This window comes from Heterostelium album (assembly GCF_000004825.1).
Source record: "Heterostelium album PN500 unplaced genomic scaffold PPL_scaffold9, whole genome shotgun sequence".
NCBI lineage: Eukaryota > Evosea > Eumycetozoa > Acytosteliales > Acytosteliaceae > Heterostelium > Heterostelium album.
This window is the reverse complement of record NW_008805071.1, coordinates 923,732-940,361: the sequence shown is the minus strand read 5'-3', so window position 1 is coordinate 940,361 and position 16,630 is coordinate 923,732. Positions and strand designations below refer to the sequence as shown.

At 32.3% G+C, this 16,630-nt stretch overlaps 6 protein-coding genes across 6 annotated transcripts; 2 read left to right on the top strand and 4 right to left on the bottom strand.

Annotated features, from left to right (window-relative positions):
- Window positions 1-1,496: 1,496 nt before the first annotated feature.
- Window positions 1,497-1,871, bottom strand: PPL_08890 (uncharacterized protein; the record flags this gene model as incomplete). The annotated part of the gene is made up of 3 exons (XM_020579689.1): window positions 1,497-1,526; window positions 1,675-1,719; window positions 1,800-1,871. The coding sequence occupies 3 exons, from the start codon at window positions 1,869-1,871 to the stop codon at window positions 1,497-1,499; spliced, it is 147 nt and encodes a 48-aa protein (XP_020430364.1).
- Window positions 1,872-2,399: 528 nt separating this feature from the next.
- Window positions 2,400-3,364, bottom strand: PPL_08889 (SDR family oxidoreductase; the record flags this gene model as incomplete). Its single annotated transcript, XM_020579688.1, has 2 exons — window positions 2,400-2,900; window positions 3,017-3,364. The coding sequence occupies 2 exons, from the start codon at window positions 3,362-3,364 to the stop codon at window positions 2,400-2,402; spliced, it is 849 nt and encodes a 282-aa protein (XP_020430363.1).
- A 1,849-nt stretch (window positions 3,365-5,213) lies between these two features.
- On the top strand, window positions 5,214-6,075 carry PPL_08888 (BTB/POZ domain-containing protein; the record flags this gene model as incomplete). Its single annotated transcript, XM_020579687.1, has 2 exons — window positions 5,214-5,621; window positions 5,716-6,075. The coding sequence occupies 2 exons, from the start codon at window positions 5,214-5,216 to the stop codon at window positions 6,073-6,075; spliced, it is 768 nt and encodes a 255-aa protein (XP_020430362.1).
- A 201-nt stretch (window positions 6,076-6,276) lies between these two features.
- PPL_08887 (UDP-N-acetylglucosamine--dolichyl-phosphate N-acetylglucosaminephosphotransferase) lies at window positions 6,277-7,704 on the bottom strand (the record flags this gene model as incomplete). Its single annotated transcript, XM_020579686.1, has 4 exons — window positions 6,277-6,511; window positions 6,669-7,216; window positions 7,294-7,390; window positions 7,466-7,704. 4 exons carry the CDS (start codon window positions 7,702-7,704, stop codon window positions 6,277-6,279), a joined length of 1,119 nt encoding a protein of 372 aa, XP_020430361.1.
- A 433-nt stretch (window positions 7,705-8,137) lies between these two features.
- On the bottom strand, window positions 8,138-12,284 carry PPL_08886 (uncharacterized protein; the record flags this gene model as incomplete). The annotated part of the gene is made up of 7 exons (XM_020579685.1): window positions 8,138-9,862; window positions 9,935-9,988; window positions 10,775-10,839; window positions 11,085-11,171; window positions 11,251-11,377; window positions 11,529-11,628; window positions 12,277-12,284. The coding sequence occupies 7 exons, from the start codon at window positions 12,282-12,284 to the stop codon at window positions 8,138-8,140; spliced, it is 2,166 nt and encodes a 721-aa protein (XP_020430360.1).
- Window positions 12,285-13,183: 899 nt separating this feature from the next.
- myoB (class I myosin) lies at window positions 13,184-16,624 on the top strand (the record flags this gene model as incomplete). The annotated part of the gene is made up of 3 exons (XM_020579684.1): window positions 13,184-13,186; window positions 13,252-13,365; window positions 13,442-16,624. The coding sequence occupies 3 exons, from the start codon at window positions 13,184-13,186 to the stop codon at window positions 16,622-16,624; spliced, it is 3,300 nt and encodes a 1,099-aa protein (XP_020430359.1).
- Between the last annotated feature and the right edge of the window lie 6 nt (window positions 16,625-16,630).

Here is a 16,630-nt window from a genome sequence, read left to right as displayed (position 1 = left end):
TATCTCCTATGATTATTATTTCTAATATTCTATAATTGTGATTTTAGCTGTTGTGAAAGTGTTTGATACTGATGAAACCAAATTTTATGAATATTAAAGATGATAGTTGGTTGATGGATGTTAAATCAAAAGTGCCAATATTTCTATTTTCTGATATTTAACTATTTTAATATTTCAATCAAATTAATAAAATAAAAGAGATGAGTTAATAATCAACTTTAATTATTTGTTTGGTTTATTATGGTTATTATTATTATTATCTGGTTGTCTTTTTATTTGGTATCAAAGTTTGATGATAAAACTACATTGTTGGTTGTATTTTAAATTTGTTTGATTTGTTGTATTTTTTATTTGGTTAGTTGTTGTTGTTATTGTTGAATATTATTTGTCTTTTAGTGATGTGTATGGTATTTTTGTAATTAATAGTTTGGATCGATGTTTGTTTGTTTGAAAGTGATGTGAACAAAGGTTGTTGTTATATATGATGAAGTAGAAGAATGAAGAAAAGAAGCAAAAGAATATGCAATTTAGAGTGTGGCTAGTTTCACTCCACTTGTTAAAACAAAGAAAAACACATGTAAAACTAAACACCAGGTATTTTTAACTTTTTAGATGATCATCTAAATTGTGGTGGTATTGATTGGGGGGTATGTATGTTTAGTGTGAATAAGTTGTGGGTAGGGGACTAACTAACTCACTCAATACTATCTATTTATGTGACAAATGTCCGGTTATGGAATAGCGATTTAACTTAGATAGTGCCTTTAGAAAGTAACAAACATTAACCAATTTTGAGTATTTTTAAATAGTATTATTTAGTTGTTGCTCTTTTTGTTGTACATGTTTAGTTAGTTATTGTTGTGAGTTAGTGTGAGTGTGTTTGTAGTGAGTTTTTAGGTGTGGTCGTTAAACAGATGAATGGTTATACTTTAATATTGGTTTTTTATTATTCAATCAGATGATCAAAATGATTTATTTTTATTATTATTTTACAGTGACAGAATATTTGATGCTGATAAAAGTAGTTAGGGTAGGAATTACCAAAGCAATATAATCTTGAATTTGATTTAGTGGTCTTGTGGGTATGTTAAAAATATGTGTTTTAGCGAGTGTGAAAAAATAGCAATTGCTTGATTTTAACTTTTACAATGGGGTAGTAGGATAGTTTAACTAATATATATTTTTATACAAATTTCTATTTTATTATTTCATGACACAAAAAAAGAATATTAAATTTCATAAATAAAAGATAAATAAAGTACTGAACAGGATGATTTTAAATTGTTTGAAATAATGTGGTTTAACATACTTATTATTTCTTTTTGAATTTTTTGATATCTTTAGGTCTTACTATTTTAAAAAAAAAATTTACTAAAATATAACTTGTAGGAAATTTTTTTAAAATGAAAAATGTAATTTGATTGTATATTTGGCGATGGTTCGTTTGGATATCAATTGATCTTAATATTATTTTTTTTAAAAAAAAATTATTATTTTCAACTAAAACTATGTTGTGGTTTATAGTACTGTTTTAAAATAAATGTGATATATATGTTTTTTTTTTCTTGTTGTTTTGATCTAGTAGGTTAACTAAGATTGAAAGTATCAAAATAAAAAAAAAAAAAAAGATGAGTTGAGTGTTACAATATAGTCTTTTTATTGAACCAACTATACAAATATTAATCTAAGTTTTGCAAGTTTTAAAAAACTACAAACAATCTTAAAAAAAAAAAAAAAAAAACTATTTTTTAAAATTCGTTGATACCAATACAAAAGATTGGGGTGAAATAAACACAAACACGTGACAACCCATGTGTCGATATTGATGTTGAATAATTTTGCAAAAATGATGTTTCTGAAAAAGAAGACATTTTTTTTTGAAAAAAAAAAAAAACATAACCAAAAATGTACCAAATCAATTATGTCATACCCTTTATTCCGAACCAAGTTAATGCTATTCAATACCGAATGTAAAAAAAATCAAAAAAAAAAAAAACAGGGTTGACAGATCAAGAACTCTTTTATAATAGATAGTACATCATGTATGCGTAGATGCGTATTATGTGGTTAATTTTGTTGTAGTTGTGCAGAAAGGGTTTTATGTTTCGTTTTTTTTTTTTTAAAAACACAATATTTATTGTTAACCAGGTATTTCTTTATTTATCTGATATAACTTCAATTTCATCATAACCTGATAAGATAAATTGACCATGATTCTTTATAGATTATCGATTCCCTAACATTCATATCAACAGTTATAACTCTTTTTTAGCCTTAAAAGACTAGATTATTTTTATTTTAATTTCAGTACTATTATCATTGTTGTTTTATTTTTTGTACATTTTAAAAAAAAGGTTGATAGATATTTTATTTGTTGTTGTTGTTGTTTATTTTGTTGTTTAAAGTTTAGCCTTAATATTTGAATAGTCTGCTTCGTCCAAGAAAAAGTCTATAATTAATGGGTGACCTGGTTTGTAGGCGTATTGATCGAGGTTAGTGATACCGGCACGACGTACGCACTCCTCATCGATAAAGAAGTTTCCATTGACCGATGCTTGTGGTTGTGTGAGAATCCAATAGGCAGCGTCAGCCATGATCTCTGGCTTACGACAATCATCTTTAACCTCTGGACCAGAAAGCATGGACATTGCAGCAGTGTAGATGGCGGTCTTTGGCCAGAGAGCATTGAATGCAATCGTTCCTTTGTATTCCTCTGCCATACCCAACACACACATCGACATACCATATTTTGCCATAGTATAAGCAGTGTGTCCTTTGAACCATCTCTTATTCATATTCAAAGGTGGTGAAATGTTCAAAACATGTGGGTTCGATGATTTCAAAAGATATGGTAAACATTTTTGAGTTGTCAAGAATGTACCTCTTGTATTAATACCCATCTAAAATAAAAAAATAAAATAAAAACAAAACATAGTGATTAGTTTAATGTACAAAGATACTAATATATATATATATATATATATATATATGTGGTGGGTGATATAAATATATTTACCATTAAATCGAATTTCTTTGATGTTGTATCAAGTGTACCGGTGAGATTGATAGCACTGGCATTGTTGATGAGAATGTCGATACCACCAAATCTCTCTACACCCTTACGAACAGCATCTTCAATTTGTTGTTCGCTTCTGATGTCGCATACGCATGGCAAGCATTTTCCACCGGCAGCTTCGATTTCTTTTGCAGCCGAAAAGATAGTACCCGGTAGCTTTGGATTTGGGTCTGATGTCTTGGCAGCAATGATGATATTAGCTCCGTCTTTAGCTGCACGCAATGCAATCTCTTTGCCAATACCTCTAGATGCACCAGTAATAAAAATAGTCTTTCCTTTTAATGACATTATTTTAGTTTTTTTTTTAAAAAATTATTATTATATATAGAATATTACAAAAAAAAATAAATAAATAATGTTTATATAAATCAATGTACAATAAAAAAAATAAATAATATTAAACACTCATTAGTGTACACACCAAATTTTTTATCTTTTTCATTCAATTTAATAAAAAAATTGAAAAATTCATTCACCATATGATCGAAATTGAATTCCTTTTTAGGAAATCAATCAACTCGAAATTAAATAAATTTAAAAAGATTTCTTAAACTAAAGGTTTATCTGAACTTTTATAACAAAGATTTTGATTTATTAATTCATAAAATAAAGTTTGTTTTATATGAAGTTCTTAAAATATTTTAAATATGATTTATTTCTTCTGTTTCTTAGGTGGGTAAATATCTTGTTCATTTCTATTTTTCGATCTATTGGAAGACCATAAGAGACAATAAGAATACTAAGACTTAAATATTTTTTTTTTTTTTTTTAATTTACATATCCTAAAGGGTGATGTCAATAATTTCCTTTTTTGATCCATTTTATATAACATGAAAGTTTATTAAACTTTTTTCTGTTTTTCGAAAATACTTAAGAGAATAATTAAAATATCTCTAAAAAATTTGGTCATCCAACTTGTCTAGATAATTATCTATAACTAATCAATTCATTTTGCCAAAGCTTTATTTATAAATTAAAGTAAAGATATTATTCTGTTTCATCCGATAGAGTTTAATAGTAATTCTCTAATTGCTCCATCATAACTCTCCCTCATAAATACATTAAAAAATTACAATTTTAGTCAAAAGTGACTGATAATTCCATCAGAGGTACAAAATAATTCCTATACCTATTTGCCTGTTAATGAGTTGGAGGTGATCTCGTGATTATAACACTGTTGATAAAAGGTTCATAAAATTGAAGCACATTGATATTCAACTCAATACTGAAAGGTGTAAATACTTAACAATGGTATTTAGTAACCATTCATACATCTAGATTTTGATTATTAGAGAATTGGTTATAACCAATCAGTGATCGATACTTTGTGGTTTGTGTTGGTGGTTTTTTGGAATTTGGATTGTCACACTTTATTGTTTTTGTGTGTATATGTGTGATGTATTGCTGATAATGATTAATGTTTGGGTGGTGAGAAGTTGGGAAATTAATACTATAAAAAAAAACAAAAAAAAAAAAGTACATAAAGAAGTAAAAAAAGAGGGAGTCAGCTGCTATAGATAACATACTTTAATCACCTAACCACAACCACACCATATCAAACCTCACGCAATAGCTAAAACCATCATACTTGATGACCAATAGAATTTATGAATATTTTTATGATCTAACTAACAACACTTGTTGTTGAAGAGCTCTTCTTCTATTATTGTTATTGATTTTTATTTACTTTTATTTATTTATATTCAGTTCTACATTCTTTTTTTGTCCAAAATTAAAATTCTTTTTATTAGGAAAAAAAATAAAGATTTTCTGTTTCTAGAGAATAAATCATTTTTTTTTTTAGCTCTATTTTTGTTTTATTTTTTTTGTTTTTGCAAACAATCCATCCTATTTTTGCTTGTTTTTTTTAATTGGCTACTAAATCAAGATTTACCATATCTAAAATTAACATTCATATAACCTCGTCCATTAATTAGCTTTGTTAACAAACCAACCAATCAAATTAAATCAAAACACTATTTTTGTTGTCTTGCACACAATCTTGTAATACTATAAGATTAGATTTCTTTTTTTTATTTTTATTTTTAATCATCCCAGTTTACATATATATCAAGATTCCAACGATTAAATACTCTTTACTTTCTATACACATATATAAATAAAAAATAAAATAAAAATGAAAGAAGATTTACTCCGACAATTAAATAATATTAATAATTCTAATAGTTGTAATAATAGTAGTTATAATTTAAATAGTAGTGGTGTATCATCTATTACATCAACATCATCAAATGATTTAAGTAGTTTCAACAACTTCAAGGGTTGTAGTATTTGTAAATGTCCACATCATCAACAACAGCAATTACAAGAACAACATTTACAACTACAACAAGCATTGTATAATAATAAAAATAATGAATCATTAGTTAAACTGAATGTAGGCGGTCAAAGATTTATTACAACAAGAGATACACTACTGTCGAAAGGCGAAAACTTCTTTTCATCTCTATTAAATGGATGTATTCCATCTTTTAAAGATGAAAAAGGTTATATATTTATAGATAGAAATGGTCGTTACTTTAATGTATGTTAAAATGAATAATAATAATAATAAAAATAATTGAGCAATCTAAATAATTAACAATATTAATAATAATTTTTTTTTTTTTTAAAAAAAGTTCATTTTAGAATATTTAAGAACAGGATTTGTAGATATATCTCAAGATATAAAGATAGAAGCAATCTTTAGAGAAGCAGATTTCTATTGTATACATGGATTCCAATTGCAATGGTTAGCACAACAACTACATAAGAGTGCTGCAGTCAGTAGAGCTGCCAGTAGCAGTCGAATGATTGAAAAAGACAATAATGAAGATGATGAGACCAACGTTGTAAACAATGTAGTAAATATAATCAACGATGTAAATAATCACCATGTAAATCACCACACCAACACAACCGTTCGAAGAAGACAACTTTCAAATCAAGACTTACGATGGTCTTTGGGTGCACTAGTTGAAAGATTATTAAAAATTTGATAACATCGTACATCAACCAATTAAATTTATGTAGATTCTATTTATTTATTACGATTGTTTAACATTTATAACAATAAAATTCAATAATCAATCAATCAATTAGTAGTATTATTATTAATAATGATGTGATGATGATGATAATAATACCAAAGATAATTTAAATTACATTTATATTTGTATTTTATTAATTTATTCTATTGCCTAAAAGAAATATGGTGCAACAAAGTATCTAATACCAAAACCAGCGGCACAACATAAACCCTGGAACGCTAATAATGTCAAACAAAGACGTTTCTCTGTCATTGGTCCAAAAATCATAAGACATAAATTGATGATTGTCAAGTTGGTTGGGATTGCTTCCATTTTACCTGTTGATGCATTGAATCTTGGTACTCTATGTCTTGGACATGGAATCAATCCAAAAAGTTGTGGTACACTATACAAGAAATTTAGAATCTATTGTCGTTGATTTTGAATATTTTGTTAATAACCATCATTATGCAAATATCTATCATAGTCGACTTACTTGTGGGATAAAGAATAATAATAAGGTTTTACTGAAATGGCAGAGAATTGCAACCACTGCAAAACACATTCCGGCAAAATAGGTGTAGGTGTCACCAACAAACACTCTTGATGGATACCAGTTGTACATGAGCAGTGCGAATGTTGTGAAAAGGAACGGTACCATAAGTACGAGCGATAGTAAGTGTGGCGAAGTTGGGAGGAGTGTTGCATTGAGAACTCCACTGGCTACCGACGATGAGTAGTGTAACTTCAACTCTACGAGATTGTGAATGATGATGGCAGTGGCGATCACTGCACTCTGTCCGACCTCCAATCCGTTGATACCAGCTAGAATATTAATAGAGTTGGTACAAAAGATGGCCAACATCAAGAGATAGATACGATAGAAGATGCCTAGGTCAACCACCTGTCCGAGGAAAGCACGCAAATTGATTGGGTAGTTGATGTCTGGAACCACTACAGAGGTACCACCTGCATATGCTACCAACAATGGTAATGATGCAAACAACGGGAGAATTAACTTGTATCTCCAACGAAGATTTAATACATCATCACTGAATCCCAATAGAATCATAAAGCAAATCGATGTTAATGCTGCATTAAATTCACTCAACTTGAATTTGATTAGAAACTATAGATCATCATCATCATCACCACTATTACTCGGTAAACCAAAATATTTATACATACTTGAATAGCCTCTGGGAATGAAAACCATTGGAAAAGTTGGAATAAAATAACACAAACCAAGAATACAACTGAAGTTGCAATACCAAGACTTTCTGGACTAGAAACGATATGAATAGGTAAGAATTAACGATTACATGTGTGATTGATCATCTCATTATTTTTGTGTGCTTACATTTTTTTTCCCGAGTATTTTGCATCACCCTTCTTATTGAGATCCATTCCGGCAAGTCCAGCAGTCGATGTCAATTCTGCAACACTCGGAATCAATCTGTAGGTCAAAACACCTGCGCCTATCGATAGTATTGAGAGTTGTACAATGATCCATTGAAGTGACAATGATGGTAATGTTGTCATATAGAGTGTAGGTGGAATTACACAACTCAAAATGAATACAAGTAATCCTTTATCCATTTTTTTTTTATTTTTTACTATTCTATCTTATTCTCTCTTATATATGCTGAATATTATAATAATAGTTTTGTTTAATTTAAAAAAAAAAAAAGACTTGATCTTTGATTTCAATAAACCCCATTTATTATCATAATTTTTTTTAAGCTGACTTGTCTTCAAAAAAAAAAAAAAAAAATTTTTAAAAAAAAAATTGACACTTCTGAGTCATTAAATTGGTCAATATTATGACTCAATTCCTTTATTCATTGATAATTGATTATAACAACAAAAATCTATTGAATGAATCATTTATCCAATAAAAACATAAATTACCCTTTCGATGATTCATTTAGAAACTGTTATGTGAATTTAATAAATATTATTATAAAAAATTTAAAATTTTATTTAAATTGTTCGGACAATTTTATTTATTTATTTTTGTACAATTTTATTTTTAGTAGATCTTTGGAACTCTTCTTCCTTTCTTTGCGAAATCAAATCTAGATGATTCTAGTCCACCCGATGTGTAACCAGTGGTTTGTCCTGAAGTGGCACCTGAGGTTTGACCAGTGGTTTGTCCTGAAGTTGCAGAGGTAGCTGAAGTTTGACCTGAAGTTTGACCAGTTGATTGTCCAGAGGTTTGACCTGAAGTTTGACCTGAAGTTTGACCTGAAGTTTGACCTGAAGTTTGACCAGTTGATTGTCCAGAGGTTTGACCGGTCGATCCAGAAGTTTGACCAGTTGATTGTCCAGAGGTTTGACCGGAAGTTTGACCAGTGGTCTGTCCAGAGGTTTGACCGGAAGTTTGACCAGAGGTCTGTCCAGAAGTTTGTCCAGTAGTTTGTCCAGAGGTACCGGATTGAGTGGTTGAACCTGATTGGGTAGTGAAACCAGTACCAGAGGTGGTGGTACCAGATGATCCTGATTGTGATCCAGTTCCAGATTGAGTAGTTGAGCCTGATGTACCGGATTGAGTGGTTGTTCCAGATCCTGATGTACCGGATTGGGTGGTACCGGAACTAGATGTAGACTTTCCTGATGATCCACCCGATGACTTTCCTGAAGATCCACCTGAAGATCCACCTGATGATTTACCTGATGATCCACCCGATGATTTACCTGATGATCCACCTGAGGATCCACCTGATGTCTTACCTGAGGATGAACCACCGGTGGTGGCTGGACCAGTAGTGCTATGTGTAGCAGCTGGACCAGTAGTGCTGTGAGTGGCAGCTGGACCAGTAGTGCTATGTGTAGCAGCTGGACCAGTTGTGCTGTGAGTAGCGGCTGGACCAGTAGTGGTATGTGTAGCTGCTGGACCGGTAGTGGTGTGGGTGGTCGCTGGACCAGTGGTGGTATGAGTTGTTGCTGGACCGGTAGTGGTGTGAGTGGATGTAGTTGAACCGGTAGTGGTTGGTTTAGGGAAAGCAACATAAATAGTCATTGCAGCGAAAACACCCTTGATTGGCTTTGTATTATTATATACAGCAATGGTGGTGTAAGATTGTCCTTTGACCAATGAAACAATCGAAGAACATGGGGTCATTGCAAAGAGAAGTCCATTTTGATAGACTGGATTTGATACGCACAAAACTTGGTTGGTTGGACTTACCAAACTTACGTTGAGAACACCAGTTGATGCGGATGTCAAAAAGTAAGCGGCATCAACAGTCGATTGCCAGGTGACACTTGCCTTTTGTACAAACAATCCACCAGTACCTGGAACATTGAAAGAGGTTGAGTTTGCAGTGGCCGAAGTGGATGTACGAATCAATGGCAAACTTGCTGAAGATTGTGGAGAGAACTTCAAGTAGTAAGAGACTGAGACATTTTGGATATCTCTGGCAGTGGAGAAGTAGGAGAGAGTCAACGAAGCATTAGAGTTGGCTGGGATGGAGATAACGTATGGTGATGGGAAAACCATTGGTTGGGCAATGTTTGAGAGTGTGAATGATACAATCTTTCTAGTGGATGGTTTATTTACTGTGATATCAACAGCCAATACCTTGAGGTATTCACGTTCGTATTGTTTGGCGCTGGTTTCATTGAGGAACATAACTTGAACACCTGTAATCTCATAAGATCCCTTAGGCATTGGGATATTATTGAAAGTGGTAGTTACAACTTTTCCATTTACGACTGGACCTGCTTTTATTTTATAGTTAAATGTTTGTCCACACTATAAGAAGTTATATTAGATTAATGTTTGAACGAAAAAAAATATATATAAAGAATTAATGTGGAAACATACTGCAACAGAAACTAAAAGTAAAATAGCTAATAATGTTAATTTCAACATTGTTTTCTATTTTTAATATAAATAATATAAGATTATCTGATTTGAATGAAAGTTTGTAAAAAGAAACAGAGAAGAAGTTTTACGATCAAGGATATCGAAATTATTATCAATTTTTTCTATTTTTTTTCAAAAAAAAAAAAAATCTAAAAAAGATTTGTGTAAAACCACCTTAAAAAAATCAATAGAAAGTTCTAACGAAAAAAAAAAGATATTTACGAAAAAAATGTAAAAAAAAAAACTCCGTGGGTGGAGATCTGATTGGAATTATTCACATGAATTTCTTTCCAAGCTTAAATTTTGCTGTTTCTTTGGGATTTTTTTTTCGCATCTTAAAGCCTATCAACAAAAGTGAGGAGAATATTTAGAAAAAATATTTTTTTATTTTATTTTATTTTTTTGTATTTGTTTACTTTCTTTATCTGTAGACATTTTTAGACGTTAATTGTTAGTTTTCGATTAATACTTAACCTCCTTTTAAGGTGATTGATGAACGAATATAAATGGCCTAGCAGTGAAGACTGGGGCAAACTTGCAAATATGTAGTTACTTAGTTTATCTGTAGACATTTTAAACCTTAATCTATTATCAAAGCTTTTTAACATCAGGATCAAAAGCCGTATATCGGTTTGCGACCACCTGATGACCGGAGCTTTTTTAGTCGTATATCGATTAACAAATCACTCCTTTTTAAAGCTCCGTTACTATGCATGCCATTCTATAGCTCCGTTACTATTCTAGTTTCTCCATAGCTCCGTTGCTATGCCTGTCGCACCATAGTTGATTGTGGTATACATCAACTCCCAACCTGATGACTCTGAGAGTCCAAGCTGTTTTTCCCAACTCAGAAACACAACATTCTAAAAAAAATAAAATAAAAAAATGTTCCCATACCATAAATCACTCAAAATTGAAATTTTTCCAGACACCCCCGTGTCTTAACGAAAGTCTGAACTTTTCCTTTCCATTCATTCGATTTTGCAGATACATTGCAAAAGCAAACATGGATTGAAGTTGTTTGTATAACGTCTTATTACAATTTCTAGTTTATATTTATTTTTATTTTTTTAAACCAATTTAGTTCCGCACTTTGTGCAAAATTTACTTTCTGGTTTTGCTTCTACTCTACAACTTGTACATTTCTTTGGACCAGTATTTCCACCTACAGATTGAATATATTGTTCTGATGGTGCTATAGTTGTGATGTATTATATATTTAGTGATGCTTGATTCGAATGTTTATCAACCAACTGTTTATTTAACTAACTTACCCAATGGGTATTTGTGTTTAACGTTATCTTGTGGATTACAGAAAATTTGTTCATGGATTGCAAATACTTTTGGGGCTGCAGCTTGTTCCTCTTTGATCAAGTTACCATAGCAAATCATGTGATAATCCTTTTTTTTTTTTTTTATAGTATGATTTTTTAAAAAAAAAAAAAGTTGGTCAGATAATTTGATGTTTTGTTACCTCATTCTCTCATCTCTCTCTTTCTACTGCTCAGCCAAACCACTACTCTTCACAAATCATGATTATAAACTACCATACCACTCCCTTGTAGAACTGACGTTCAGCAAAATAGACTTTTTTATTGCAATATGGACAAACAGCAGGTGCTCCAACAGTTGACATTCTCTCTCTTTTATAACTTGTGAAAATAATAAATAAATAACAAAAATGTAAATTAAAAAAGTTTAAATAATTTCGAAAAAATTCTCTTAAAAACAAAAATGGATCAATTTTTTTGGGTTTGAAAATTTTTTTTTTGAAAATTGTTATTTTTATTTTTTAATTTTTTTTTGGGTATTATCTAACAATCAAAAAATTATTATTTATCTTTTATGAAAACATGGTGAAACAATTATTTAATTAAATATTGTTAATAAATACGATTCTGTTTATTCAAAAAAAAATATATAATTTTTTGAGGTTACTAAAGACTGTATTTTTTTTTTTGCATTTTCTAAAAATAATTTTTTTTTTTAGATTTGGGTTAAAAGGTATAATATTTTTTGTCAAAAAAAACTAAAAACCACAAAACACCCATTTTTTCGGATAAAAAAATCCATTTGACAAAGTTAGTTGATGTTGACTTTGTTGCTTGTTTTTATCATAATTGGATGGTGTGGTAATCAAATATAAATAATTTTGTTTGAAAATAATTTTTTTATTTAATTTTTTTTGGTTTTTGGTTTTTTTTTTTTGTTTTCCTTTTTCTTTTTGGCCATAGTACTGTGAATTGATTGCTCTGACTCTTTAGTTTTTATATCTTTGTTTGCATTTCAACATCACATACTCACACATTTTGAAAATCGAACTAATAACAATCAATAATAATCCATTGTTATCAACAGTGTAACTGTAATTGTATTTTCGAATTTATTTATTGTTAAGTCAGCTACAAAAAAAAAAAGCAGACAAAATAAAAATATTTTAATTTTTTTTAAAAAAAGGTAATAGAATAATAACAATTATTAATCAAATTCAGATACAACAGCAAATAGATAAAGAAGGAATTGTCTAATTTCAGCACAAACTTCAACAGCAGGATCAAAACAAAAATATCAACCCCAAAAAAAAAAAAAAAAAATTTCATTTTTCATATTTTTTTAATTCTTGCAGCATTGTAAATTTTTGGATTGATGATCACGATAACTACTTATACTGCTCAAAAGAAAAATAAAAAGATCAATTAAAGATAGATAGAAAGATATATAATTGTTTTTTTTATCATATAATATTTTGGTTTAAAAAAAAAAAAAAAAAGTAACAAGTCTTAAACGAAAAAAATTCACAAACAAACACAATTAATTTTATTGAATTACCCATATCTCAATCAAACCCATTTCCAACAACCATTATAATATCAAATAAAAAATAATAAAAATAATCAAAATAAAAAAAATTAATTTGAATGATCATCATTGGTAAATTAATGATAATGTGTTCATTCAATTTAATTAATTAAATAAATAATAAAAAATATTTTAAATAGTTAATAAATACTAACATTTTGAATTATCTTAGTTTATAATATAGTATTTATTTGTATCATTAGAAAAAAAAAACAAAAAAAAAAACAATAATAATTTATTTCAACAAATTGTACATCAATCCCCAACCAAATAAAATCAACTTAATTTATAGAAATCAGTAGTATTAGAACTTAAGGGCTAGTAGAATAGTAATAACAGAAAGCAACAATGGTATGTAATTTAACAACAACCGTTTCAAATTGATCAACAGTTAATTAACTATCTTTATTTTTTAGTCTAAAAAAGTACAAGCCAAGCAAGGTACAGATGATCTTGTTATGCTTCCAAAGATCTCTGAAGAGGAGATCGTTGAAAATTTAAAGAAGCGTTATATGAATGATTTCATTTATGTAAGTTGTTGTAATAATCAGTTCAATTAACATAAAATATTAATAATAAAAATATTTTTTATTTATTTTATTATAGACAAATATTGGACCTGTATTGATTTCAGTAAATCCATTTAGAAATTTGAATAATACAGGTGATGATTATGTCGAAGCTTATAGAGGTAAACATGCACAGGAAGTCCCACCACATATTTATCAGTTGGCAGAGTCCTCCTATCGTGCAATGAAGAACGACCAGGAGAATCAATGTGTAATTATCTCTGGTGAGTCTGGTGCCGGTAAGACAGAGGCAGCCAAAATGATTATGAACTATATTTCCAAGGTATCTGGTGGAACTGAGAAGGTAGAGTATGTCAAACACGTTATTCTCGGATCGAATCCATTGCTAGAGGCATTCGGTAATGCCAAGACACTGCGTAACAACAACTCGTCGCGTTTCGGAAAGTATTTTGAAATTCAATTCGATAAGGCCGGTGATCCAGTCGGTGGTAAGATTTATAATTACCTGCTGGAAAAGTCAAGAGTCGTATTCCAGAATCCAGGAGAGCGTAATTTCCATATTTTCTACCAATTGTTGGCCGGTGCCTCCGCACAGGAGAAGCGTGACTTTGTACTGTCCACTCCAGATTCATTCTACTATCTCAACCAATCAGAGTGTTATACAGTAGATGGTGTAGATGATGCTGCCGACTACCGTGAAGTTCGTGACGCCATGAAAGTCATTGGTTTGTCTGACGAGGAGCAAAGCATCTTGATGCGTATTGTGGCATGTGTTCTACATATTGGAAATATCTATTTCATCGAGGACGACAAGGGAAATGCCGCCATCTACGATCCCAACGCCTTGGATTTGGCTGCCAGTATGTTGTGTATTGATTCGGCCACTCTCCAGAATGCCATTCTCTTCCGTGTCATCAATACCGGTGGTGCTGGTGGTGGATCTGGTAATCGTCGTTCCACCTATAATGTGCCACAAAACGTAGAGCAAGCAAACGGTGCTCGTGATGCTCTGGCACGTACAATCTATGACCGTATGTTCACCTGGTTGGTTGAGCGTGTCAACATAGCTCTTTCCTACTACCAAACACCGTTCAAGAATGTCATTGGTATTCTTGATATTTTCGGATTTGAAATTTTCGAAAAGAATGGATTCGAACAATTCTGTATCAACTTTGTAAATGAGAAACTCCAACAATACTTTATTGAACTGACATTGAAGGCCGAACAAGAAGAGTATGTCCGTGAAGGTATCAAATGGGAGCCAATTAAATATTTCAACAATCAAATCGTGTGTGATTTGATCGAGGGTAAAGCGCCACCAGGTATCTTCTCATTGCTCGACGATATTTGTTATACTATACATGCACAGTCGAGTGGAACTGACCAGAAGTTCTTGGAAAAGATGGCCGGTGTCTTTGATGGACATCTTCACTGGCGTGCTATGACCGGTGCATTTGCTGTGAAGCACTATGCCGGTGAGGTGACTTACGAAGCCGAAGGTTTCTCCGATAAGAATAAGGATACTTTGTTCAGTGATCTGATCGAAGCCGTCCAGACCAGTAAAATGACTTTTCTCACACAGTTGTTCAACGACGACACCACTTCGTCACTCCAAAAGAAGCGTCCAACAACCGCTGGTTTCAAGATTAAGAACTCTGCTGCCGACCTTATGAAGGCTCTCTCCCAGTGTACTCCACATTACATCCGTTGTATCAAGCCAAACGAAACAAAGAAAGCCAAAGACTGGGAAGGTAGTCGTGTACGTCATCAAGTCCAATATTTGGGTCTTTTAGAAAATGTTCGTGTACGTCGTGCCGGTTTCGCATACCGTGCACCATTCGAGCGTTTCTTGCGTCGTTACAAGAAACTCTCTCCCAAGACCTGGGGACTTTGGGGTGAGTGGAAAGGTGATCCAAAAGAGGGTGCCAGAACCATCTGTCAAGACCTCGGTCTTGATCCAAGCCAATGGCAAATGGGTCAAACCAAAATTTTCATTCGTCACCCAGAGACTGTTTTCCACTTGGAAGAATCTCTCGATCGTAAGGACACCGAGTGCATCATGAAGATCCAAAAAGCCTTTAGAAACTGGAAGGCCAAGAAGCACTCATTGGAGCAACGTGCCCAAATCGCAGATATCTTTAAGAACAAGAAGGAGCGTCAACGTAACTCTATCGATCGTAAATTCACTATGGATTACATTGATTTCGATAATCAATTCCCAATTCAAGAGGCAATGGAAAACGCACACAAGAAGGAGCGTATTATTTTCGCCGACCACGTCGTAAAGGTTGACCGTCGTGCCAAGACCAAGCCATTGACTCTAGTCGTGTCGGAGCAAGCCATCTACTTTGTCGAGAAAACCATCAAAAAGAAGATCGAAACATTTACATTGCTTCGTAGAATTCAAATTAGAGACATTAGATCGATTTCCGTCTCTACATTGGCCGATAACTACATTGTTTTGGGATTGCCAGAGTTTGACCAAGTCATTGAGAACGACAAGAAGACCGAGTTGCTCATCAATATCATTGAAAACTACAAGATTCTCACTGGTTCCGCTTTGAATATCAATTTCTCTGACAATATCAATTACACATTGAAGAAGGGAGAGCAACGTACAATGACTTTTGCCAAGAACGAGCAAGCTCAACCAATTCCTATTCTCAAGAAGGGTGGAAAGGGTCCAGCTGTTGGTGTTGCCACCGGACTTCCAAGTTCCACAGACTCCACACCAAAGAACTACAATCCAAATTCAATGGCCCAAGCTCAAGTACGTCCACCACAAGCCGGACGTGGAAGAGGTGGAATGCCACAACAAAATGGAGGTGGAATGCCACAACAACAACAACAACAGGCACCAAGACAAATGCCAGTTCCACAAGGAGGTGGAATGCAACAACAGGCACCAAGACAAATGCCAGCTCCACAAATGGGTGGTGGAATGCCACAAGGTGGAGGTAGAGGAGCACCAATGGGTGCTGGTAGAGGAGCACCTGTAGGTGGTGGAGGAAGAGGAGCACCAATGGGAGGTGGTGCACCAGCCGGTGGAGGTCAAATGCGTCCACCACAACCAAAGCCAGCTGCTCCACAGAGACCAACTGTCAAAGCTTTGTACGACTATGATGCCGCCAGTCAAGACGAACTTTCATTCAAAGAGGGTGACCAAATTGTCATCATCCAAAAGGATAATGGTGGATGGTGGGAAGGTGAACTCAGAGGAAAGAAGGGTTGGGTACCAGCCAACTACGTCAGTGGTTAAACTAAT